General features: G+C 33.4%; 2 protein-coding genes and 1 long non-coding RNA gene across 4 annotated transcripts; all 3 read left to right on the forward strand.

Annotated features, from left to right (window-relative positions):
- Positions 1 to 6,837: 6,837 nt before the first annotated feature.
- LOC129805927 (PR domain zinc finger protein 5-like) lies at positions 6,838 to 9,571 on the forward strand. 2 transcript variants are annotated; one of them, XM_055854183.1, is made up of 3 exons: positions 6,842 to 9,215; positions 9,283 to 9,362; positions 9,474 to 9,571. In XM_055854183.1, exons 1-2 carry the CDS (start codon positions 7,059 to 7,061, stop codon positions 9,337 to 9,339), a joined length of 2,214 nt encoding a protein of 737 aa, XP_055710158.1. In that variant the 5' UTR covers positions 6,842 to 7,058; the 3' UTR covers positions 9,340 to 9,362; positions 9,474 to 9,571. The 2 variants fall into 2 exon arrangements, with proteins under 2 accessions (XP_055710159.1, XP_055710158.1); XM_055854184.1 differs by having other exon boundaries at positions 6,838 to 9,215; positions 9,283 to 9,550.
- Positions 9,572 to 18,160: 8,589 nt separating this feature from the next.
- LOC129805929 (histone acetyltransferase KAT8-like) lies at positions 18,161 to 25,636 on the forward strand. Its single transcript, XM_055854185.1, has 3 exons — positions 18,161 to 18,371; positions 18,438 to 19,449; positions 25,319 to 25,636. The coding sequence occupies exons 1-3, from the start codon at positions 18,296 to 18,298 to the stop codon at positions 25,533 to 25,535; spliced, it is 1,305 nt and encodes a 434-aa protein (XP_055710160.1). The 5' UTR covers positions 18,161 to 18,295; the 3' UTR covers positions 25,536 to 25,636.
- LOC129805931 (uncharacterized) lies at positions 19,486 to 20,214 on the forward strand. The gene is made up of 2 exons (XR_008752135.1): positions 19,486 to 19,690; positions 20,017 to 20,214. It is a non-coding gene; the product is annotated as an uncharacterized LOC129805931 (long non-coding RNA).
- Positions 25,637 to 25,689: the final 53 nt, after the last annotated feature.

Raw genomic sequence — 25,689 nt, forward strand, 5'->3', positions numbered from 1 at the left:
CTATTTCTTAAAAATATAATGTATGAACGCAATGGATGTATATTATCTGAAAATTATGTGCGTTGAATGCCAGTATAATAACTTGACTAAAAATTGTATAGAAAATATCAGTTATTTTCTATTAATACATATAATATATTTTGTTTGATAAATTTCAGTTAAAATATTGTTATTTTCCCTTAAAATTACGACTAAACATTTTTAGTTCTATAAACAAGTCATAATATAATCTATTTCTGAATGAAAATGTATAAAACTATGTCAAAAATTTCTAAAGTATATTTATCTTACATATTCATACCATTATGTTCACATAATGTCGTGAAATTGAATGAACATCATGTTCTGATATATTTTAGTTACATTTGTTCCATAAAAGCCACAAGTTACATACAACTTGTCTCCTTTTTGTATGACGCTGCCAGATTGTCAAATTCTACTTTGTTTACTAAGCAGAAGTTCATCTCCGAGTGAAAATTTGTGAAAAAACTGATGTCTCACATTAATTAGAGTCCTGAAATGCACCAAGGTGTGCAGAAAAATCGAGTATACAGATAAAAGGCATTAAATTTTACAAAGTAAGTGCAAATGATGAAAAAGTAGTGAATTAACACTTCGTTTGTGAGAGCTAATATTTTCTTCCTTTAATTGCAGTGTACCGCAAGTACAAGCATTAGGACAGCTTCCACATCATTTGTTATGAAATCACATTGCAGAATGAGTGCCCAGAATGCAGAAAAAGTTTATCAAAAGCATAATCTTTCAGTGTTTTGACATTTTTGCTGTATAGTGATATTATTGACGTAAGAAGTTTACAAAATGTGAATATGATATACGACATCTTGTAAATATAATCACTAAAATATATAAATGTGTTTTATTTTCTGCTTTTCTTACTTATTCGGGTTGCAATATCTTGATTTTATTTTATCAGAACAAAAAGAAGATTATGGCGTGGAAAAATACAGAAAATTGGCGACGCCAAACTCAAATTAATGGAAAAATTATACGCAAAACATTGCAGTGCAATGATATTTGTCCAAATTATTGTTTAAAGGACTGTATTCTATCAATACATGCAGTAAAAATTTGAGAACCATAAGTTTTTTAAATGATGTAATGTGAAAAGCAATAAATTTATTCAATTTTGTTTTATTTAATTTCTCAGCTTTTCTTTAAAAATTTCAAGTCGGGAATGAAATTTTGTTCACTAATATCTTAGCCTCTAACGGAAAACAATTATTGCATTAAACTTTCATACGCGATAAAAGTGCACGAGGCACAAAAAATGTGACTGAATCGTTAAGGATAAATATTTATTCATTTGAGGAAAATATTTGATTGAGCAAGTCTTAAAGAAAAATGGACAAGAAATGACAGTTCTTCAGTCGATAGTTATAATATTGGTATGACAGAGTGATTATATTTTATTTAGTCATAAGCAATACATTTTACCGTACACGATAACTTGATTAACTCTAAAATAAAAAATTGTTATATTTCGGCTATAAAAATTCCCCATTCACCCGAATATGGGCCTGTTTTATGCGGTTATATAGAAGAAATTTGTAAAGTCTTCGCCATCATTTTCGTATAGATATCAGACATCTCTACTCATTTATGGCTATAAATGCTCCTTGGGAATAACGATTTTTCAAGTGCAAAGGTTAAAAAGGTTAAAAAGCAAAGGCTCTAGAAAGCGCATTTATCAAACGAATGGGGTCATATTTGGGTTAGTAGGAAATATCTTGGAATTTTCGATAAAACTGATCCGATTTCAATCGATTCTTAACCGGTTCATAACTCATATTTAATAAATTTCCATCTGTAATTCAATTATATACTCTTAAACATTTTTAGGGATCTTTTGAGTGATTTAACCCTCTATCTAACGTCTGTTTCTTTAATATGCAAAAAAGTTGTGAGATAATTCTAGACATGGTCCAATGAACTCAAAAATACCATCCGTTCTTCATATTATCTCTTATAGCTTCTAGCGCAAAATGCAAAAATATGAAAAAAAAAATGAAACTTTTCGCTCCTAAAATTCACATTTTATTTATTTTTCATTTGTTTAAATTAAAATTTACAAAATAGAACGACATAGGGGAAAGTGGCCTGCCTTTGAATGCGGCAGCCTTTGAATGCTTCAATTTTTCTGTTGCTTCCCAAAGCTAAAATTTCATTTTGTTAATTGAAGTTAATAGAAAATAGTTAATAGTATTAACTATAGTTCACAAAATAGAATTTTTGCTTTGAGAAATAAGAGAAAAATTGAAACACTCAAAGGCTGCCGCATTCAAAGACAGACCACTTTCCCCTATCTTTAAGTAAAAAATAAAATTTTAGTCAGTTTACTTTAAACCGATATTTCTCTTGAATTTGGAAATGAGATTTTTTGCACAAAAAATTTTTCCCACTTTTTCTCTGACCTGTCACACAAAACTGTGGATAGCACCGAAACGAAGAGTCAAAATAAGTTTAAACCTTCAGAAGATGCCAATAAGACTATAACCGAGGACACTATAGTAATTTTAAATCGATAAAACCATTATTGTCGCAGAAAATGCGATTTTTGTAATGTTACTCTGGAGTGACTCCGAAACATTAGAGGGTTAAGAATCGGTCTAAATCAGTTGACAACAAATCGGTTTAAGTCTAGCACCTAAATCTAAGCCACGAGTTCGAGTACTTTGCAAAGCCTAGGACGCTTTGTCATTTCTTTTTTAAGCAAAGTAACAGGAAAATTGCTAAGCTAAGATTAATTCCATTTTTTTTGAGTACCGCCGTTGCTAGTCACATTACACTTTGCAGTACGAAAGATTTTCATTAATTCTAGCATTTATTGATGGTCTTCGCCGATCCGGTCTGCCACGTCAAAGCACAGTGTCGCCCATAAGTTTCTTGAATGTTCGATAAACCAAGTGAAAAAAAAATTATAGAAAAAATGACTTCTTAACATTTTTCCTTTTTGCAAATAAATTGATAGTAATGTATAAATTTGTAAAGCTATAAATTATGAATTTAAAAAAATATAATTTATTTCATTTCATATCAAAAATAATTGTTTTCACCAGACTGTAACCCCGTCAAATCATTGCTCTACCTGCCGATTTTACTCGGAGGTTTTTTTGAATTTTAACGGTATATTCTAGTACATTCAGAGAAAATCTGCAGATTCTCGGCAGAATTTCTCCCTAGAAAATCTGCATAACCTCCATTACTTCACAAAAATATTGTTGATTTATGAAGAAACTGTAGAAGTTATAAAGAAAATTGTATGCTCTGCTTAACAAGCATTACCGAGTACACATTTTAGATAAGTAAAAAAACTGCGAGCAAAAATACTAATTTCTTAAAAATCGCCAATCGAATGATAACAAAAACACGAAATTTTGGTCGACACTCTGTTTAAAGTTTTCACTTCACTTTTCTCTACTTGTAACACGGCGTCGCAGAATTCTTTATTTTATATAAACACCGTGATATCACTAAGAATAACTCTATAGAATTTTGCAAACTTCAGTGAAAAAATTTTCCATCTCTTCTGACACATCTTGTCTGGAAAGTCTGGAATGTAGAAAAAATCTACAGAATATCTACAGAAATTCGTCAGAGATTCGTCAGAAAATCTGCCGAAATATTCTGACGAATTTTGTCCCAAGCCCAAATAAAATTCGTAAGAATATCTACAGAATTTATCTGCAGATATTCTGTAGAGGTGTAGATTTTCTCTACAGAAATCTTAAAGATATCTGCAGATATTATTTGACGGGACTTGTAAAACTTACTGAGAATGGTCAAATTACTTGCAGCTAACTTCCTTTAGCCCATTTCGTCAGTTAAATCAGCATTTGTCGTAACTTCATTTTTGCGATTTTGAGATATATACATATTTGGAATCAGCGTAATTTTGTTTATTAAACGCACTTGTGAAAAAGAAAGTTTTATAAGCCCAATAAAAATTATTTTAAACAAAAATTATCGTAAGTGCCCTTAATTAAGAAAAATTTATCAGAATTTGTCGTAACTTCCATTTTTCGGGAAGTTACGACAAATTTCCATACAAAATTTTCAATAATCAGCATTTGCCGTAACTTCTTTTGCTCACTTGCGTGGCTTGTAATTTGCAGCGAAATTGCAATATTTCTCAATAAAACGTTTATAAACTCTTCCAAATATCGAAAGACAGTGCGAATAGTGTAACATGAAATCATTTTAATTCAATATTTGGGAGAAAAAAGTGAGAAAAAATCCCTACCCATCTGTCATTAATTCAAAACAAAACAAGCGACGTGGCGAACAAAATTTATTCAATAAAACCTATGAAATAAAAGCTTTTAGGGACAGGGATAACAGTATTATTGACTAATTTAGTCAAATAATGGCGCTTATTATTACTAGAATAATTCAAATTGATATAATGCAGTTTAGAAAATTGTCGTAACTTCTAGAATCTCCATACATTGGAAGTTACGGCTTTATAAATGATGGAAGTTACGATAAAATATTATTGTGTTCCTTCTAACATATTTCTCAACATTGCAGCTTTTGAATAATTTTATAAAGATTTTCTCGAGTTAACTTACAGTTTATTAGTGCCACTTTCATTATTTTGACTCAAAAGTATCGCATTCGGGGCTCATTTTTAAGAAAAATAATATTGAACTGAAAATTTCGTCTCCTGAAAAGTTGTCAAAAGGAAGTTACGACAAATGCTGATTTAACTGACGATTTATATTTTGAAGTTTTGTCATTTTGAGAGACAAATCGTGGTTTTGCACATTTCTAAAGTTTTCAATGGTCAATTTTTATACATACAAAAGTGATGATAAATAATAATAAAATAATGTATTTTTCGTTACTTTATAAATTTAGGTTAAAATGGATCGTTTTTCACCTATTTCGTACGACTTGATATATGAACTTTAAACATTTATCCTTATGGCCTCTACACACTTGAGAAATTTATGTCCATATTGAAGTAGATTCCCTACGCTTGTGTAGGAAAAACTATTCAACATGGACATAAATTTCTCTAGTGTGTAGAGGCCATTAGAGAGAAGGTAGATTTATGAAAAAAAAACATCATATTACCTACATTTTATTATATGTACATTAAATAAATTTCAATTTAATTAAAAGAAAACTAGTCAAAAAATATACAAAACTATTGAAAATTGGTAGCCAAGGCAAACCTAAATTGCAGAACAAATCGATAAAGCCAATAAAAATTGCAGGCGGGTACCTGGATTATGCACATTTTCGGGCCCGAAAAAAACGCGCGAAATGGCATTATGCATTGAGAAAATTTGCATACCCACAGGAGATTTCTTTTGAATAAATCGACCGTAGAACAAATTTCGCGGAGTAAAAGTAATCAGAAAAAAAGATTCAACCATTTAAAAGAAATGCATTAGCAAATAGTACTTTTTGGTCAAAGTATTTCAATAAATGGTTAGAATATTTTTAAAAAATTACCTTAATAAAAGAAATTGAAGATTTTTTTCTGAAAAATAAACATAGTGTCTTCGAATTGCCCGCGTATCAAAATAGTATAAATTCAGGCGTATTTCAAAAATGATTTCATAAATTGACAAGGGTATGCAAACAAGCATAATTGTATGTGCAGTGCATAATTCCGTCAGGTGCACAATCTCGAAGTGCATAATGCCGGGACTAAGTGTGGTACTTTTTGGCCTCAGTTCTTAAAAAATTGTTACAATATTAACCCTCTAACAGATAAAACCGTCTCAAGACGGTCTTCACAAAAATCACATTTACAACGATTACAAAGTTTTTATTTATTTAATAGTGCTATAGTGTCCTCGGTAATAGTTTAACTAACATCTTTTGAAAGTTTGAGCTCATTTTGACTCTTCGTTTAGTTGTTATCCCCAGTTTTGTGTGATAGATCATAGAAAAAGAAACAAAAAATATTTGTGCAAAAAAATCATTTCCAATTTCCATAAAAAATACCGACTTAAAGTTATTTGACTAAAATATATTTATTTTTTTACTGAAAGATATCTCATTCTACTTTGTATATTTTATTTAAAAAATCTGAAAAAAGTAAAAATGTGTATTCTAGAAGCTTAAAGAGTTTCAATTTTTTTTTATATTTTTTCACCTTGCACCTAAATTAAAAGAGATAATGAAAAATGGATGGTTTTTTCGACTTTATTGGATCATAATTATCTTAGAAAATATTTTTTTTTAGATTTTCTCATATTAAAGAAAACACTATTAGAGAGTTAAAAAAATACCTTAATAAAAGAAATTAATTTTTTTTTCTGATAAATAACCATAGTGATATCAAATATTCTGCATCACACGTTAGGGCCTTGACAGACCTGAGGATTAGCCGTGAGACGGCTTAGTGTAATTATATTAGAAATAATGGTTAAACTACATTTCCATAATTTTCGACTAAGTCGTCTCTCGGCTTAAGTCGTAAGTGTGTTTAGGGCATTAGTATACATTAAAATGCGTATTTCAAAAATTATTTTGTAAATTGGCTCCTATTGATAGGCAAATATGCATAATTGTGTTTGCATAATCCCGGCATCCCGCGTAGAGTGGACATTTTTTTTAAATTCAAACGTTAAGGTTTTTAACATATTTTTTACCTTTTTGACAATTTTAAAATACAAAGGTTCAATTTTATTATTTTCTCTAATAATTTTAACGAATAATCACGAATAAGTGTATTTTTCTTTTTTTTTATTTTACTCATTTTACTTTTCAAATTTCTACTTTGCAAATTTGCAATTGGCAAGATCTTTTAGGATTGTTATAAAATGGCATGCCAGTAATTTTATCAGCAGACTTTGTATTTATTGGGTTGAAAAATTTTGACACAAAATTCTCTTCTACGAGATGTTTTGTTTTTATAGAAAATCATCAAATTTTCAGAGAAAAATCCATTTTTGTAATTTAAAAACTTTGCAAAACTGTAGAAGACGAGTATATCTTTAAAATAGTGTTTAAAAACTGTGTAGAAATTTGTGGAAAATAGTGATTTTCTGAGGAGAGAAATTCAGTGAAAACAAACCAAAATGCCTGAAGTGAAATTGGAGCTGTTTTCTGTGAAACAGCGAGTTTTCCTGGTCAAACACTTCTACCAGAGTTTCGGGGACTATAAATCCGTCAAGAGTGACTATGAGGCATTCTATGGAGCCTCACAGATTTGCCAAATATCAGAAGCTGCAATTGTTGAGTTGATTGAATTGTTTGAAGATACGGGAAGTGTCTTAAAGACAATCCGGATGGTGCCTCAGGTGCCCCAGGAATCCCAGATGGAAGTTAGGAAAAAGAGGAAAGCTGAAGTGGGCAGGCAGGAGGAAGAAGCACCAGCTGAAGTAAGTTTATGTAGGGAAATTAAGGGAGAGATGGCAAAAGTTGATGATCCTCTTGAGGATGGTGATTGCTACTCCAGGGATGAATGTGAGGAGGTTGGGGTGGAAGGGAAAGAACAAATTGTCGTTCCGAGTATTAAAGAAGAATTTTTGGATGATGTATATGAGAATGACGAAGAGGAATTTGCCTATGATGAAGGGTATTACCATCCGGAAGAGGAAGAGAATGAAGTGATTGAGAATACCAGGGCGGAGGAATCAAGGGTGGAGACTCAGAGTCAAAAGATTAAAGTTGTTCATGTGAATAGACTTCTGGAAGAACGAATAGAGTATGCAGATGATGATGTACAGGAAATTGAAGCTCCTGAGAAGTCTCCGGATAAGCATACCTGTCCAAAGTGCGATAAGAAGTGTCGAACGCTGAAGGGGCACAAATGCTTCCTCATGGCTTGCACATACTGCCGAATGAAGTTTCCCCGGAAGGATCTTCATAGGCATATGATGCGGAATCATCGGAACAAGAAGCTTTTTAATTGCGAATTTTGCGGTAAATATTTCCTCCGGCGGGATGACTTGGAGAGTCACCGGAGGATCCATACGAAAGAGAAGCCCTTTACGTGTCGTGTTGAGGGATGTACTGAACGATTTCACTGGAGAACTGCCCTCAGGCGACACGAATTGGCTGTTCATATCAAAGACAGCACAGAAGTGTTCAATTGCAACTTCTGCCCAGCATCCTACCGTCTCAAGGAATACGTGGTCAGTCACATGAAACGATGGCACGACTACAAAGACTGCAATGTGGACAAGAAAGCGGAACAGGAAGAATATCCAGGAACTGACAGGAGAAGATGGAAGAAATGTCCAAATTGTCATGAAAAATGCGAAGATCTCATGAATCATGAGTGTCCGGCAGCTGTCCAGGAAGCCGCACCAATTGTGAACAATCCAACAGAGAATGTCTGTGAAGTCTGTCAGATGCAATTTGACCGGGATGAAGAGCTCCAGGAACATCGAATAATCCACACAAAACCAAGACCTTTTATCTGTGGCTTCGACGGATGCAATAAATCTTTTTGCTGGAGACAATCCCTCAGGAGGCATGAGCACACTCATAGAAATGATTGGAATAGATTCACCTGCAATTACTGCCACTACTTCAGCTACAGCCAAGATTTCCTCAATAGGCACCTGGAGCAGGTTCACAAAATCTCCCATGAATTCCCGGAAAATTTCATGCAACCTAATCCCTCTATTCACATCCCAGAAATCCCACAGATTTACCAAGAAGAAGGAGATTTTCAGCAATCCTACGAGGCTCCTAGTGAAATCCCTGAAATCCCCGAACTCCTAACCTGTGTGCATTGCCAGGAAAACTTTCCCAAAGACGAACTCCTTCATCACATAACCACGGAACACTCCATGAAGCACTACTGCGAAGTCTGTGGCAAAACCTTCAGGAGACTCCAGAATTTCCGGAATCACCAGGAATTGCACATTCAGCAGCAAAAACTCTGGATCTGCGGCACCTGTGGCAAAACCTGCCTGAGGAAGTACGATCTCAAGAGTCATGAGAGAGTCCATTCGCAAGAACGACCCTACATCTGTGAAATTGAATCGTGCAGGAAGACTTTTGCCTGGTTGCAGTCACTGCGGCGACATGAGCGTCTCCATGCAAAGCGTAAAGCAAAATTTCCCTGCAAACTCTGCAGTCGACTCTTCACCACACGATCCGCCCTCTCCGATCATCTCACGCGGAATCACGAATGCAATCAATGTTCGGACCTTTTCAAAACCAAGGAAGACCTCATTGTCCATCAAGATTTCTGCACTGGAAGCAGAAAGGACCACAGTGAAGTAAGCTTTTCTGTCAACGTGAATTTCACCGCTCAGTATCCTCACTTGAAATTTTCCCATTTTGCAGGGCATGAGCAGACGACGAAGGGAAACTGGTGAATGTTCAAAAACCCGAAATTTCTGAGCTTAGGATTTGGGGCTAAAGTGGTAAGTTTATCCAATTAATTGCTAATATTGAAAAAATATTTCAATATCAATTACAAAAAAGAAATAAATTAGCTATTTAAATTAATAATTTTTGTGGTATTTTATTTCTAGATAACTTTCTTATAGATCGACTGAATTGTAGATAAATGAAAACCTCTTTCAACAAATCCTATTTAACCCCATTGGAAGTGATTTGTTTATTTTAAAAATTGAAAACAATTGTGAAAAACAACTTTTTTAGAACATCGTCAGTTCGTGCATTCACCGCTAGTGGCGGTAAAGTCGAAAAAAAACTCCTGGCATACCTTTAAGATCAAGAAAATTTCGTGAAATCGGAAATTCACATCCACTTCCTATCTTCGAATACTTCTTTTTCTTTTGAACATCACACCAAATTAAATTTAGTTCAATTGAATTTTGAGTGCGAAAGAATGATTAGGGGAGACCGGGGAGATTTGGGACAGGGGTAGTGTGGGACAAGGCGATTTTTTCAATTAATTTTTGAATTAAATGGGATTTAACCATTACTGTATCGTAGGCAATATTAAGATGTATCTTGACTAAAAGAATGGATATCCTCAGTTTTATTGTTTTAATTCTATGAACACTTTTTTAAAAATTGATAAAAATTGTATATTTTGACGTCTCAGTTTTCCTCTTTGTATTTTATATCAGCGATATATAATCAAAACTTTTTTATCTCAATAGCTAGCAGTGTAATCTGGGAACATATTTTTATAAGTTTCAGAGATTATACGCTCTTGTTTTTTACTTAAAGGTTTTAAATAGCAAAACTACACGCGGGGATGTTTGGGACACCTGAAAGGGGATGAATGGGACGTTGATTTTCGACAAGATTGTCGGTGGTATGCAATTGTTTATTGTCAAAATGAAGAGTAATACCCAATTTCTACTGGAAATCTCCCTCTTGTGCAAAATTTATCAGTTGAGCAGATTACTCTAACTACAGGGACAATATTAAACCATTATTGTCTTGGGAATCAATAATTCCTTCTCAGAGAATATTCGATCTTTGCCCAATCTAGTTAAAAACTATATTTTTCGAAAATTTCTCGAACAAGTTCTCCAGAAAAGGCAAGGCGAGAGCTTTTTCAGAGAAATAATGAGAAAACAGGTACAATGCAGTTGTCGTAAAATCAAACAGGAATCCGCCAATGAGTGCAAAACTAAAAGTGTTAAGATAATCTACTCGCCTGAGAAATTTGATGATCATGATTGCAATATTTAGAATAAAAAAAGTAAAGATAGGTAGATGGAAAATAAGAAGAAAATACTTTAAATAATTGATTGACAATAAATGACTTTACTGTACAAATAAAATTGATATTAATTTCTGAGTGTAAATAAAAGATGAAACATTTTTATTTCTATCGGAAATATTTTTAATCTGGTATTTAAAATTAATTAACGTGCTCCAATAATGCAAATTATGCGAGAAAAAATGCGTCCTAAACATCCCCTTTTGCGTCCCATACTGCCCCAAATAGGGGAGGTTTGGGACAAAGCGTCAAGTTAAATGTTTTATCTTTTCCAAGAAAATTCAGCTGTTTTCCAAGTTCTATCGAGTACTTTTTATAAAGTCAATACCCATAAGTATCCTATAGACCGCATAAAATTGTAATACACTATCGTGATTTTTTGGAATACTGTCTCAAAGTCAAAACATGAAAAAGTGTCCTAAACCTCCCCGGTCTCCCCTATACATATCGCTCCTTGGAAATTACAAGGGGCCAACTCAATCTAAGCCATTTTTCAGGAGACAGCAACTTTGTATAAATAATTATCTCAATTAAGTATGTTAATAAAAACAATTTAATTCTTTTCTATTTGTATGAGCATTATTATAAACATCGAAACATACATATTTTTACCTTTCAAAATTTTTTTTTTATGAGTTAGCTCTTTGTCATTCTAAATGATGCGTAAATTTTCATGAAATTAGAATGATACGGGATCAACTTGCTTGAGTTAGTCCCTTGTTTCACAAGAATTTGAACGATAAATCTATTTTGTGCCCCTTGACTTCAAACAAAACCGCGCAAGCAATCATAAAGAGTAAAATTTTGAAAAACTTTTCTAATTACGAAATTTATTGACCCATATCATCTGAAATTTTTTTTAAATTCTCTGTCTGAGTGTATTAAAATCTCAAAATCGCCAAAAAGTGAGTTGGCCCCTAGTAATTTCCAAGGAGCGATATGAAAAACATTTTGAGAAAGAAAATGATGTTAATTTTGATTTCATAAATTTTTCCCAAGTCAAAAGTTGTGCCGGAAGCATTAAAATCGAAAATCATTTTTTTTTGTACCTAGATTTCAATTTTTCGAAGACCATTTTATTGATTTTAGCGCTATTGATGGTCGTGGAACGAAATTATATTGTACGAAAGAGTTCTTTATGGCTCCCGCACACCTTTTAGATCGGTAAAATTTCATGAAGCCAAAATTCACATCCCCTTTCTCACAAGTTTTTCATATGTTTGTCTCATTCGTTCGCTCTCCAAATTCGATTGAAATACAGTAGACTCTCCCAAATTCGGGCATTTGGGACCGAAATGTCAAGCGAATTTGAGAGAAATTCGGGCAGCAAATTGTTTGAAATGCAACGATTTTTTGTTCATCTGCATACTTATATTGAGTTTATATGCTCATTGCTATAATAAATTTCATGAAAACCTCTTAATAATGCAAAATCACATCAAAGCTAAGACAAATAATGACAAATTTGAGCATATTTGCTAAATTTGATAATCATAATCGAACTTGAAAAATGACCAAACTTTTTTCGAATTTAACTGCTGCCCGAATTAAAAAGTAGCCCGATCTTAAAAGAGCCGAATTTGCGAGAGTCTACTGTAGTTCAATCAAATTTTAAGTTACGAAAGAATGATACATCATGAAAAACATTTTGAGAAAGAAAAGGATGTTAATTTTGATTTCATGAATTTTTCCCGAGTCAAAAGGTGTGCCCCGGAAGCATTAAAATCGAAAATCTATTTTTTTGTACCCAAATTTCAATTTTTCGAAGATCACTATTGATTTTAGCGCCATTGGTGGTCGTGGAACGAAATTATATGTACGAAAGAGTTCTTTAATATCAAGAAACATTTCATTTTCACCCAGAAACAGCGCGAGTTATAACAACTCAAGAGGAATTCTGTTCCCAAGTCTGAAAAATTGTTTTTGTGTAAGTGGAAATGGGGCATCTTTAAATTGGAATAGGGGAACTTATCCAGCTTCGTACGGAAAATAATGTCCAAGATTTATGATTTTTTACTAAATGCCAAACAAAGCGAATCAATTGTACCACTATGTCAAAAAATCTCTCATTTTTTAGGTTCAGAATTACACTTCACATAATGCCTGGAAGACCTTTAGATTTTCTTCTTGAGAAAAAAAAATTAGTGGCGATTTTTTACGAAGCTGTCCTGGTTTGCTCAGCTACGTACAAAATTTTTCCACATAAGTACGCCTCATTTTCACTGGAAAAATTACATGGGACACTAAAATTTGCATATTACTGTTTAGATGGAACGTTCATCTTCTTGCTTTAGCCATTTGTAGCAGGTGTGCGTTTTAAAGTCGAATTAATGCTATTTTTCTAACAGGTTTTTGTGACCCAAAATCATTTTTTCACTGCATCCTCAGAAACAGATTTAGGCTTAATGTTTCCTTTGAGAGAAACGATGAAATCTCATTTGGCCGAAAAGTGAGGGATTCTTAAAGACTTTGGTCAATAATTTTGCCAGATGGTTTGCAAAGCTGTAAGGTTTAATTTTCCTGAACTGCCAAAATGGTACTCTTAGCGAATTTTCCTCCACCCACTAAAACGACCTCTTTCGAGTAAAAGATTTTCACGGTAAATATCAACCCTGATTAACTCTATAACTTTAGTTGTTTTTTTTATTTTTCAAAAAGACACTTGAAGTGTGAAAAAATGCACAAAATAATTCCAAATCAAAATTATATTTTAAGACTAATTTTTTATTTTTGCTTCTTAAACCTAATGTGAGGTATTGGACTAGCTAATTAGAATATATGTCCATGAGTGAGATTAATTTAGTAACATTAGACAAAAAATCAACTTTAACTCAGCTGCAACATTACGAAGCTGCAAAACCTTCCCCTGTCTTGAAATAGGACTTTTTTTTTACTAATTTTTAAAAGTATTTACACTATGATATATAATTTAGCTGAATTACATTATGATTAGCATTAATTCTATTTAAAAATAGAATAAAAATATCCAATTTCAAAGATACCCCAATTCAAAGATGCTCCACTTCCCACTACAGCTAATAATAAAAAAATACGCCCAATGTGTACCATAGAGGGGCTTAGGTTATATATCAGCATTGTATAATATTCTAGACCACTGAAACAATATTTCTACAAAAAATTCTAAACTTGTTATTGAATAAGAAAAATAAAACAAAGCAGAAAGCCATGTTTGATCAGTAAGAAATTTAATTTTATCAGTGAAAAAAATCAAAAAATTGGTCAGTAAAATAGTTAGATTTTGGTCAGTGAAAACCTAAATCCTTACTCAGCTCGCCCGACACAACTTTTGCATATGTCTATCCCACTCCGTCGCACTCTTCTTCTTTTGAACATCAAAAGTGCCAAAGAGCAGAATAGATTATTGCAATACGTTTGAGAAAGAAAAAGATGTGAATTTATTATTATTATTATTAATAGATGTGAATTTAGATTTCATGAAATTTTCCTAATCTAAAACGTCTGCCGGGGGCAATACTGATTGAATTAAATTTATTAATGATCAACAAGACACAGAAAACTTATAATTACAAAGAAATTTGGACTTTTGTGTAAATTGTGTAAAAAAAACATGAAAAAAAATGAAAATTGTATAGGAAAATTGTTTTATTATTTACTTTAATTTAGTTTTAGACCAACCCAAGGTTCGTCGAACAATAGGAGCGTTGCAGTTCCAGTCTTATTTCCTCCAAAAACAAAATTCTAAAGTCAAACAATTTTATTTTATTTATATGTTTATATTTTGTAACCCTATCTTTTTGATTAATAAAGATCTTATCAAGTCAGTTATTGATGTTATGTTGCATTTTGTTTCATTTTGTAATTTTCTTGAACCTCGATGGGCTTTCAATAATCTGTGGTGAGGCAATTCTTTAAAACTTTTTTATTGTAAAATTTCTTACTGAGGTTACCAAAAACATTTAATTTCTTTATCTTTTATTTTATTTTATTTTGAAAAATTAAAGTCTTTTCAATTTGATATCTTTTATTTCAAAAATTTCATGGGACAAGATAATTTGTTTGTCTATAAAGGGTTAAAGCTATTAAATCCTAGGGGCAACAGTGTATCAACATATTTTTATCTTTGTATTATCCGAGAAACCTATAGAAAAAAAATTTCAAAATTAAAAAAAAATCGAGAAACTGAAAAAAAATTGCGAAATCCAAAACAAAACTCTAAAAATGGTTTGTGAAATTCAAGAAACCTAAAAAAATGTGGAAACTGAAGAAAATTTCACGAAATTCAAAGAACGAAAAAAAAACTTCGAAAAACCCATGCTTTATAATAATAATAATTAATATTTACAAAACCTAAAAAAAACTTAGGAAGTTTCCAGTCGAAATAAAAACTGTCACAAAACCTGAGAACCCCAAAAATGTTTAAATAAATCGAAAAAAATGTTACGCGCAATACGAGAAAACTAAAAATCCAAGAAACTAAAACACAAAACAATTTCGTGAAAGCCATGAAAGTCAAAAAAAAAAACATTTTTCGTATAGTCCGAGAAAACTAGAAAAAAGGAAAAAGAAAAAAGTTTGTCATGAGAAAGCCTTAAAAAAGTTTCGAAAACCACATAAAACAAAAAAGCTTCGTAAAAACTAAGGGACCTCAGACTTTTGGCGACACCCAAGATATCCAAATAAAATTTCAATAAAACAGAGAAAAAAATTATTTGCAGAAACCGATAAAACTTCGGAGAGGAGAAAGGCGAAAATTGATAAATTAATGGCTCCGGCACAGCTTTTAGGCCAGTAAAATTTCGAAAAGTCAAAATTCACATCTTTTTCTTTTTCAAAGGTTTTTTTTCATATGTCTTTCCTACTCTTTCGTACCCTTCTTCTTCTTTTGGATATTACACCAAATTCAATTTAGTTCAATCCAATTTTGTGATTGAAATAATCTATGCAAATCTCATGACATGAGAAAAAAGGGGATGCTAATTTCGATTTCATGGAATTTTAACGACCTAAAAGGTATGTCAAAGGCAAAATTATTGAAAATGCAATTTTAAATCTTATTTGTTTAAAAATAATTAAAACATTCTTTAAACCTGCGGCACACCTTTTAGCTCGGTATACAGTAGACTCTCTCTCAAATGGGCATTTGGGGCGAAAATTCATCCGGTTTATTGATAGATTTGGACGTCAAAACCTTTGTAAATTCCACAAAAAGCGCTCAATTATAAAGAATCACGATAAAATAGGAAGAACTACAGCGAATTTGAGCAAATTAGCTTCATAATTAAGCCGAAACTGAAAAAAGAGCCCATTGAGCGAGAGTCTACTGTAATTTCATGAAATCAAAATTCGTGTCCCTTTCTTTTTGAAAAGACATGTATAAGTATATCATTCTTTCTATTACTAAATTCGATTCGAACTAAATTAAATTTAGTGTCATGTTCAATAGAAAAAGTGTGCGAAAGAGTGGGATACACTTGCAAAATTTTTAATAAAGGGATGTGAATTTCGACTTTATAAATTTTTTCTGATCTTCTTAAAGGTATGCCGGAGCTATTACAATTAGAAAATAAAGTACACACGGCTCTTCGTTATCCGACTGACTGGGGGACAAAATGACATTTAAGTTTTTTGATTGATTAACAATTTTTATAATTTGTATTGTGTGAATTTATTTTCTACATGTCTGACAAAGAATAAAAAAATTTTCTTCATGGTGTGCTTATGTTTCATTTTTTATCACATGTATTAAAAACTTCGATACGATGATAATAATACTTTAATTCACACTGGAGAAACCTCATGTTTAGTAAAAATAATTTTAAATACATCAACCGCCAGTGTTTGGCAGCTGTCACCCGGATAACGAAGAGCTGTGTGTAGTTAAGTATTGATGGATTTAGCATCAAGAGTTTACTCTTTCGCGTCATTAGGGTCATATATGACCCGGGGAAAAAACAATTTCTTTTGACTATTTACATTAATTGAAATCTATCGGTTTGTGCACGACATCATAATAGAAGGATGCAAGATTCCTGGAGAATTTTCTCAAGACTCCAGATATTCAGGAAAAGAAAATATTTGAGATCAAAAATCACGAATTTCGAACTTTGTGAAATGACTTCTCTTTTTCAAAATTTTTTATATTCATTTATTTTTTTCAGCAAAAAGTTCTTTAGAAATACAAAATAGAATATCCAAAGATTGTATATTGCATATTTTGATATAATAAATTACTCTCAATTTTCCAGAAAGGCGTGTAGAATTTTCCGGGTCATATATGACCCTATAGTCCCCAAGGGTAACAGTGTTTTCGTCCCAAACCTGCAGCGAAATGTAGTTGGGACATTGTTTTTCTTTGTGAAATGCAGGTGGGACATCTTGCTCCTGGACATTTCATCTTATATCTGATGAATTATAACATATTTTGCAATATTTTAGAGTATTTTGCAAGCGTCTCATATTGTGCAATTGTATTGTGTGTGAATAAATATGTGGATAAGTTTATTTTTGCCAAATACCACTCAAAATATTGTGACAGTGACAGTTCAAGGGATTACCAGGAAGATTCCTTGAACACCAGGAGTACAGTGTTCATCAAGACAATCCAGTTTGCCATGTTTTTGGCCAAATTAGTAACTTCAAGCAAAAAAACTCTTAAAAAGCCCGTGATATAGATTTTGAAAATGGTAAATACACTTCCCTTGAGGACAACAGGGTCATATATGACCCGGGGTTTTTCCGAGTTTTCACGCAATGGAAATTTTTTTTCCTATCTGAACTATTATATTTGATCATAAAGCATTAAGAAAAACTCAATTTTGCATGAATTCATCTGCTGAATAAAAGTGGGACGCGAAAGAGTTAATAGCTCCGGCATATCTTTTAGATCAGGAAAATTTCATAAGAAAAAAATCGAATCCATTTCTTTCTCACGCTTTGCATGTCATTCTATCGCGCTTTTCTCGTTCTTTCACACTTTTCTTTTTCTTTTAAGCAACAAATTCAATTCAGCTCAAACAAAATTGTAGCGAAAGAATGAGATAGGTATATTCAAAACGTTTGAGAAAAAATGGATGTGAATTTTGACTTCATGAAGTTTTCTCGATTCAATAGGGATGTCGGAGGTATTAAAATCGAAGATGTGAATTTTTAGTACCTAGATTTCAATTGTTTGAAAATCACTTTGTTAATTTTGGCGCCATTAGCGTTCATGGAAAAAATTGTACGGTGAAAATGGATGTGAATTTGGATTTCATTAAATTTTGCTGATCTAAAAGGTATGCCGGAGCCATCATAATTTATTGCATCTTAGTCAACTGAGTTCTGATTCTGATCAATTTTACTTTACTTTTAGGTAAGTGGATAAAATGGAATATTTAATTAAATATATTGCGATTTTTTTATTGATGTTTTTTACATATTTTTTATATAAATTTTATTTGCACAATTTAGCTCACGTTTTCTGACTTTTTTAAATTTAAAATCTTTCATACTGACATGCCAGTTTTATAACATGCTTTTAAGTCACCGCCACATGGAGCGCTGCCGTCAGTCGAAAAACACAAAGCAAAAGAAGAAGAAGAAATTGCGTTTGCAAGCATTTTCTCGCATGTTTTCCGCAAAAATCACTTTTTTACATGATAAATTTCTGTATTTTAGTGCAAAATAGTGACAATGGATGAAAATAGTGGTGATGAACCATTGCCAAATGGCTCCAATTATCACGTTAAACGCCCCGACGGCACTTGGCGTGAGTTTGAGAAGTTTCACAACAATGCGTATCGATTGCGTCAATTTTTGTTATTGTTCTTTGCAGATGCCGCCCAGATAATTCAATCCCGGCTCATTGAGTCCAACAACTACGAATACTACATTCACTACGATGGACTGAATAGGCGATTGGATCAGTGGGTGAAGCGGAATAGGATAATTTGTAGTCCACCATCGGAAGCTCAGAAAAATAGCCACAAAGTTGAATCGTCATTTTTGGGGAAATTCAACAAATTGGATCCTCAATCTCCTTTGGCAGAAGTCGTAACGCCGAGCAATGTTGTTGGGACCGGAGAGAATGACAGGACAATCACGAGGAATCAGAAACGACGTCACGATGAGATTAATCATGTGCAGAAGACGTATGAAGAGATGGATCCAACAACAGCTGCCCTGGAGAAGGAACATGAGGCCATAACCAAAGTCAAGTACATCGACAAATTGAGGATTGGTCGATACGAAATAGACACCTGGTACTTCTCACCATATCCCGAGGAGTATGGTAAAGTGAGCAAACTCTATGTCTGCGAATACTGCCTCATCTACATGCGCTATGCCCTTCAGTACAAGGCTCACAAGGAGAAGTGCAAGAAGAGACAACCTCCAGGAGCTGAAATCTATCGCAAAGGGACAATTTCAATCTTTGAGATTGACGGAAAAGATCACGTACTGTACTGTCAGACTCTCTGTCTCCTGGCCAAACTCTTCCTGGACCACAAGACACTCTACTTCGACGTTGAACCCTTCTATTTCTACGTCCTGTGCGAAATTGACCGACAGGGAGCACATATCGTGGGGTATTTTTCAAAGGAAAAGGAATCTCCGGAGAACAATAATGTAGCCTGCATCTTGATCCTGCCGCCATATCAGAGAAAGGGATATGGAAAACTTCTCATTGCCTTCAGTTATGAATTATCTCGGCGTGAGGGCATCATTGGGAGTCCGGAAAAGCCTCTGTCAGATCTCGGTAGGCTAAGCTATCGCAGTTATTGGGCCTATACGCTCCTGGAGCTCATGAGAGAGTGCAGGACAACAACACAGTCCGTCAAGGAACTCAGGTAAGTGGACAATTTCCTCTTCGACAGTAACCCATCAACTCATCGATCCTCATCGAAAATTTTGTCGGTATTACACCGATTTTTCGATTTAATTTTACTGTACTTTTACGGGTTTCTCGATGAACTGTTGACAAGAAATGCGAAGTGCGTGTGAAAACCGCGAGAGGCGTTAGTTTCTCTTGACATTTCGAGCTGAAAAGGTGCATTCTGTGTTGCTTCGTGTTTTTCACCAATTTTCATGGTAAGTTTTCAATTTTCATTCAAATGAACTAGTGGAATATGTTAGCCAAAGATTCTAGATGTGTTTCATAAAGCTGTTTTTATTGTGTGGTTGTTTTATTCCTCAATTTCGCGAGAAAAAATACTTTGTGCAATTTTCGAGTGCTCGCCATCTTTAATTTTTCATTTGTCAATTTATTTTCTCGTGAATTTCACGATAATTCTGTGATTTAATAATTCCCTAATGCATTATTTATATAAATAAAGTTATTGTGTATTCATCTAGACAAGTTTTAGACATTTTTTTCCTAATTTACATCCAATTTTGGACATTTTGTACACTTCCAGAAAATCATCTTCAAAGTCCGGAAAAAAGGTGAAAGGTGTTTCCAGAGGGTCTTATCTGCACTTCAAGGAACTCGTGGAGCAAGCCCCATCTCAACTTAGAGATTCCACGAGAGAACATCATCTCCAGGACAGAATTCTAAGCTCACACAACACACCTTCACACATGTACACATTGTGTTGTTAATAAATCAATTTGAATTGAAATAAAGTATTTTCCTACTAATTTTGGGGGCGTGGGGAGTGAAATATATGTGTAGACAGGCTACTAAAAGTCTCAGCAGATTTTCAGACGTCGTGTCTGCCTTTAATCGCAAGAGACAGACGCATAAAATCTGCAGACATATCTGCCGACTTTTAGAACAGCGTCGTGTTGCACTTCGAGAACAAACGTCGGCAGATAATATGAGGACGGTCGGCATATTATCTGCCGACGCGCCGATTAAATCTGCCGATTTCGTGACGAAATCAGCAGACTATTTTTGATGGGAATCTAAAGAAAAGCCTTATGAAACCGCCTTGATTACATAACCTTCCAGGAAAACGAGCCTCTTGCAGGGAGGTAGAATTTAAATTGAGTTATAGTGCTAATCCGAGGAGAAATCTTTCTCCTGAACATTTTTTTTTTTAGTACATGACTGTTCTCAAGTGCTTCTGCATTATCGACTTCTCTTTGGATTGGTTCCTGTCTCGACTGTTTCGTGGTTTTAGAACAAGGCGAGGAATGAAGAAAACCATAGAGACTGGAACCAATACAAAGAAAAATCGATATTGCAGAAGCACTTGAGAACAGTAAAGTACTTAAAAAAGCATATTCATTTTTCATTCGAATAGAAAAAATGGGAAATCTCTTGAACATTTTTTAGTACATGACTGTACAGAAGTGCTTTTGCATTATCGACTTCTCTTTGTATTGGTTCCTGTCTCGACTGTTTCGTGGTTTTAGAACAAGGCGAGGAATGACGAAAACCGTCGAGATTGAAAATAATACAGAGAAAAATCGATAATGCAGAACCACTTGAAAACAGTAAAGTGCTAAAAAAAAATGTGATAATTTTTCATTCGAATAGAAAAAATGGGAAATCTCTTGAATATTTTTTTTAGTACATGACTGTACACAAGTGCTTCTGCATTATAAACTTTTTTCTGTGTTGGTTCCAGTCTCGAGATCACGACTATTTTCCCAGCCTTCAACATGTGCTAAAACTACCAAACAGTCGTGACAGGAATCAATACAAGTACCAAAATCCGATTAGGTACAAGCAATTCAAAATTGTAATTTGCTAAAAAAAAAAGGAGACAAATTTCCCTTTTACATTTTTCATTGGAACAGCTTCATTATTATGCTATTTCAATGATAAATGCAAAAGTTTTTTTTTAGTACTTTACTGTTCTCAAGTGCTTCTGCATTATCGACTCGTATTTGTTAAAATTGACTTTAATTTGTGTTAGTCCTTGTCTCGATTGTTTTTTCCAGTCCTCGCCATGTTCTAAAACTTTCAAACAGTTGCGACAGCAACCCATACAGAGAAAAGTTGATTAAAGTAGAAGAGACTGGGGCAAAATCTGTCAAAACGAAAATTTCAATATTCACTATTTTCTCAAATAAAAGAGACTGAGGTTTGAAATTTTTATTTAGATAGCTTTCATGAACCTTACAAAGTTTCAAGACATTCGAGGAAGGATTATGTAAAATAAAAAAAATAATGAAATTTTGAGCCCTATTTTTGGAATATTTGGCTTACAGAAAATGTCAATACTGATTAGCTCAATTTAAGTACATTTCTCGTTAAGATAGAGAAAAATTATCTTCGACAAAGTTGTAGAGGAATAAATTTCCTATAAAAATATGTCTATTTGATATTTTTAACGTTTGCCAGAGTAAAACGTCACAAATTATCCGAAAACTGACAAAATTTGCCCCAACAATTTTGAGAATCTCCACAAAATCGACTTTTAGGAAATGACTCGAAAATCACATTTCTTTCGAGATAGAGGAAAATAGTCTTCCGCAATGTTGTAGAGCAGTAAATTTCCTATATTAGAATATGCTCATTATAAGACGTTTAAGTTTTCTCAGAGCTCGCGAAAGAATTAAATATGCGTTTTAACAAGTTTTGCCCCAGTCTTCCCTACTTAAGAACAGTAAAATGCTAAAAAGAACATGTTAATTTTTCATAGGAATAGCACCATAATTCAGAACTATTTCAATGTAAAATGAAAATTGGGAAACCGTCTCATGAACAGTTTTTTTTTAGCATGACTGTTCTCAAATGCTTCTGCATTATCGACATTCATTTGTATTGGTTTCTGTCTCGACTATTTGGTGATTTTAGAACACGGCGAGGACTGGAGAAAACAATCGAGACTGGAACCAACACAAAAAAAGTCAATTATGTAGAACAGCCATGTGCTAAAAAATATTATCATGAGAAAAATTCAGCCTTGCCGTGTTACATTGGAGCTGAATTATACTTCACTCCTAAGGTCCTAAGTACTTTTGAGCCTTGCTTTTTTTCATTTTAATCTTTTCTATTTTAGAACAGAATTTAAGTCTTATCCTTAAGGCGAAATAGGCCACATCTCCTCTAAATTTATAAATGACAAGTATATAAGTTAATTGAGACTAAAAAATCATAGTTTACAAACGATAAAATATGTAAAAGTAAATAATGAAATAATGCTAGGCAAAAGGGTAATGTACTAAAACAACGAAAATTTAGAGACCACGCCTACTTGTTTTTGTGGTGTTTGAAACCGGAAATCTATTTTAGCTAAAATTCTTTACAATCTCTTTTATCTGTTATTCCAATTTGTAATAAATTTAAAAAAAAAGTAGAAAAATTAAGCAAAAATGTTATACTAAAAATAGGTCATAGAGGGTGGGGTCTATTTTATAATAAGTGGCGCCTTTAACGACTCGTCTCCAATTTATTTTTAAATTACAAATGTAATAGTAGTTTTTTTGTTAATTATTCCTATTACATTAAAAATCTACTGTAAATAGAAATAGACAATCCTTTTTTGAAAGGGAGCGGGTCCTAAAATAAGTTTAAGGGAGCTTTTTTATTTCGCTCATGTGCTACTACTGAAAAGTTCAGAAATCGTGTTATCCATGAAAATAAATTGAATTGATATCTTGAAACGGGAGGGACGTATGACAATAAAAATTAGGAGACAAAATTTCTAATTTTTATCTTTGTGGACTTCGAGCTAAAACATCTTTACCTAAAAATAAGAGCAATAAAAAATTCTTACTAAACTCTTGCAAAAGGTCACATTGTTTTTAAATATTCTTCAGAGATTAAATTGCTTTTATTGAGTTCCACGCAAAAAAATAAATCACGCCCTCCTTGAGATTTTTACCAAATTTTAGCACTAGCTTCTTTTCAACGATTGACCCTCTTGTTGGTCAGGACATCATAGATGTCTTGCAGTGGCGCCGATTTCTTTTAAGAGTGTTCTTTGAGTTGTTCTCTCAGAAGGGGAAGGGTATCGCAGAGAGGTTTAGTACTAGAAGGTGGTTTATGCATGTTAGATTCCGTGCTAAGAAATTAGACCACGCCTCAAAGACATTTATTAAAAAAAATGAAACGTTGTGTTTCATATGTTTTATAGCTTTGCTTTAGCGTTTCTACAGTCTATTGACCAGCGAATAAGAAATGGTCTACCTGGTCAATTGGATTTTGTTAAGAGTTTCTGAGAGGTGACAAATCTTACTTTTCTTTTGTCAATATTTTCTTGGGAGCCTCAATGAGTATTGGATCCAGAGCCCTCTCTCCCTGGATCTAAAGAGATTCCTGGTTCAAATGAAGCATCAATCGAACCGTGCCCAACACTTTGAAAAAAAAGTTTAATGGTAATATAATACCGGTACAATTGGGCAACTGGCCACAACGAAACTTAGTAAAGGGGGCATGAAAAAAAGCATCCTCATTAACTCTTTTGCCTCTTGTAGGACTCTGAGTACCCAAAAATAATTCTTTGGGACTATAATCGATAAAATTCAGATTCATGTGGATGTTACAAACTTTAAAGATGTCCAAATTTAGAATATTTTTTAGGAGCTTGATTAATTCCTGAGATAAGATATTTTTGGTCAGATAGTAAAATTGGTTTGTTTCATAATGCTTCGGTCCCGAAAAGTTTAAAAGTTGGCACTCCTGACCGGTCTATTAATGGATTGGCCAGTAAATAATAAGAAAAGGCGTGGCTTATTTTTGAAAGGGTACTCCTCTCGGAGTTATCACACTAGAAAATTTCACATTAAAGTTAAAGTGAAAAGTTGCTCATTAAACACATTGCTAGAATTGCTCAATGTCACGATGGCACACGGGTTGTCAAATGAGTGTTTTTGTTTTTGAAGCATTTTAGTCGTTTGAGCAAAAATGTGCGATTTTAGTGTAGAAGAGGAAGTTTTCCTCCTATACACTACTTTTATGTCGTGCAAAAAGACCCGCTAAGCGAGAAGAAGGAGGTTGTGGGCGAGAGATTGGCTCCTAACGCGACCTTCACATGGTGTCGTTGAAATTCTCTGTGGCGATTTTTTTGGACATAATAATTTTCTCCGGATGACTTCGGAGGAATTTAAAGGGCTGCTTCAAATCGTAGGGCTTTATTTTCAAAAGAAGACTACGAAAATGAGGAAACCAATATCACCCAAATCCCGAGTGAGGTGTGAGTTCCGGCGATTGGTGACTCAAATTGTCGCAAACGGCCTGAAAAACATCAGATCGGCTGCCTCTATTTTTGTATTCCTATTTTCCTATTTTGCAATAAATTGGTGAGAAAATTGTGGCGCAGAAACTACCCGAATGACTGCAATCACTGCAATAAAGTAGTACCTGATGAAAATTTAATGAGCAAATTTTGCTCATAAATTTGCTCACTTCTCATTAATTTGCTCATTAATTATCAATCATATTTATGCTATTTTAATCTATTTAAACCAATTTTTGTGACTCGAGTCTACTTTTTTATAACTAAATGAATCGATTTGTAAAAGGACACATATCAGTAACAATTAATGCGAATCACATTAAAATTTTAATGTGAAAATCTCTAGTGTGATACCATGGTTATACCTCGCCCACAATTATTTTGCTAGAGTACTTGTTGAATGCCAGAATATTCCTCCGAAAAAAAAAACAGTAGCAATCAAAAAGTTCACAAATTCATCTAAGTTGGCCATATTTCTAAAGTGGGCGTGGCCTATAGTTACTTTCGGGTGGAGCTAACTTTATATCTCCTGCGGATTTGTAAAAAAAAACTCTAAAATATTTTTCACAATTTGGATATTCCTCAGTGAACTTAGTGGGATAACTCAGGAGGATATCATAGCTACACTCCAGTCAATGAAGATGGTCAAGTACTGGAAGGGACAACATGTTGTTTGTGTGACGCCAAAAACCGTCAATGAACATTTGCAATTGCCGCAATTTAAGAAGCCCAAACTAATGGTTGATCCACTCTGTTTGCGTTGGATTCCACACAAGAGGAATACACAGAAAAAGAAGATTTAATTGAAGGACACCCAGGAGAGATTTTTTGAAGATTCCAGAGGATTACAGACAGTTTTATTGTGAGAAAGAGATTCAATAAAGAGTGTTACTAAGGCGAAAAAGTTGTTTATGTTTCGTAAATAGTAGATTTTTGGAGGAAGTTCCCTAAGGTTCT

The sequence above is a fragment of the Phlebotomus papatasi genome, chromosome 3 (assembly GCF_024763615.1).
Source record: "Phlebotomus papatasi isolate M1 chromosome 3, Ppap_2.1, whole genome shotgun sequence".
NCBI classification, from domain to species: domain Eukaryota; kingdom Metazoa; phylum Arthropoda; class Insecta; order Diptera; family Psychodidae; genus Phlebotomus; species Phlebotomus papatasi.

What these genes read in the sequence shown, in the direction of transcription:
- LOC129805927 (XM_055854184.1), top strand. Translation starts at nt 7,059, where the DNA reads ATGCCTGAAGTGAAATTGGAGCTGTTTTCTGTGAAACAGCGAGTTTTC. An exon ending in GCAGAAAGGACCACAGTGAA is followed by an intron (nt 9,216 to 9,282) that starts GTAAGCTTTTCT and finishes CCCATTTTGCAG; the next exon opens with GGCATGAGCAGACGACGAAG.
- LOC129805929 (XM_055854185.1), top strand. Translation starts at nt 18,296, where the DNA reads ATGGATGAAAATAGTGGTGATGAACCATTGCCAAATGGCTCCAATTAT. An exon ending in ACGCCCCGACGGCACTTGGC is followed by an intron (nt 18,372 to 18,437) that starts GTGAGTTTGAGA and finishes TGTTCTTTGCAG; the next exon opens with ATGCCGCCCAGATAATTCAA. An exon ending in CAGTCCGTCAAGGAACTCAG is followed by an intron (nt 19,450 to 25,318) that starts GTAAGTGGACAA and finishes GATATTCCTCAG; the next exon opens with TGAACTTAGTGGGATAACTC.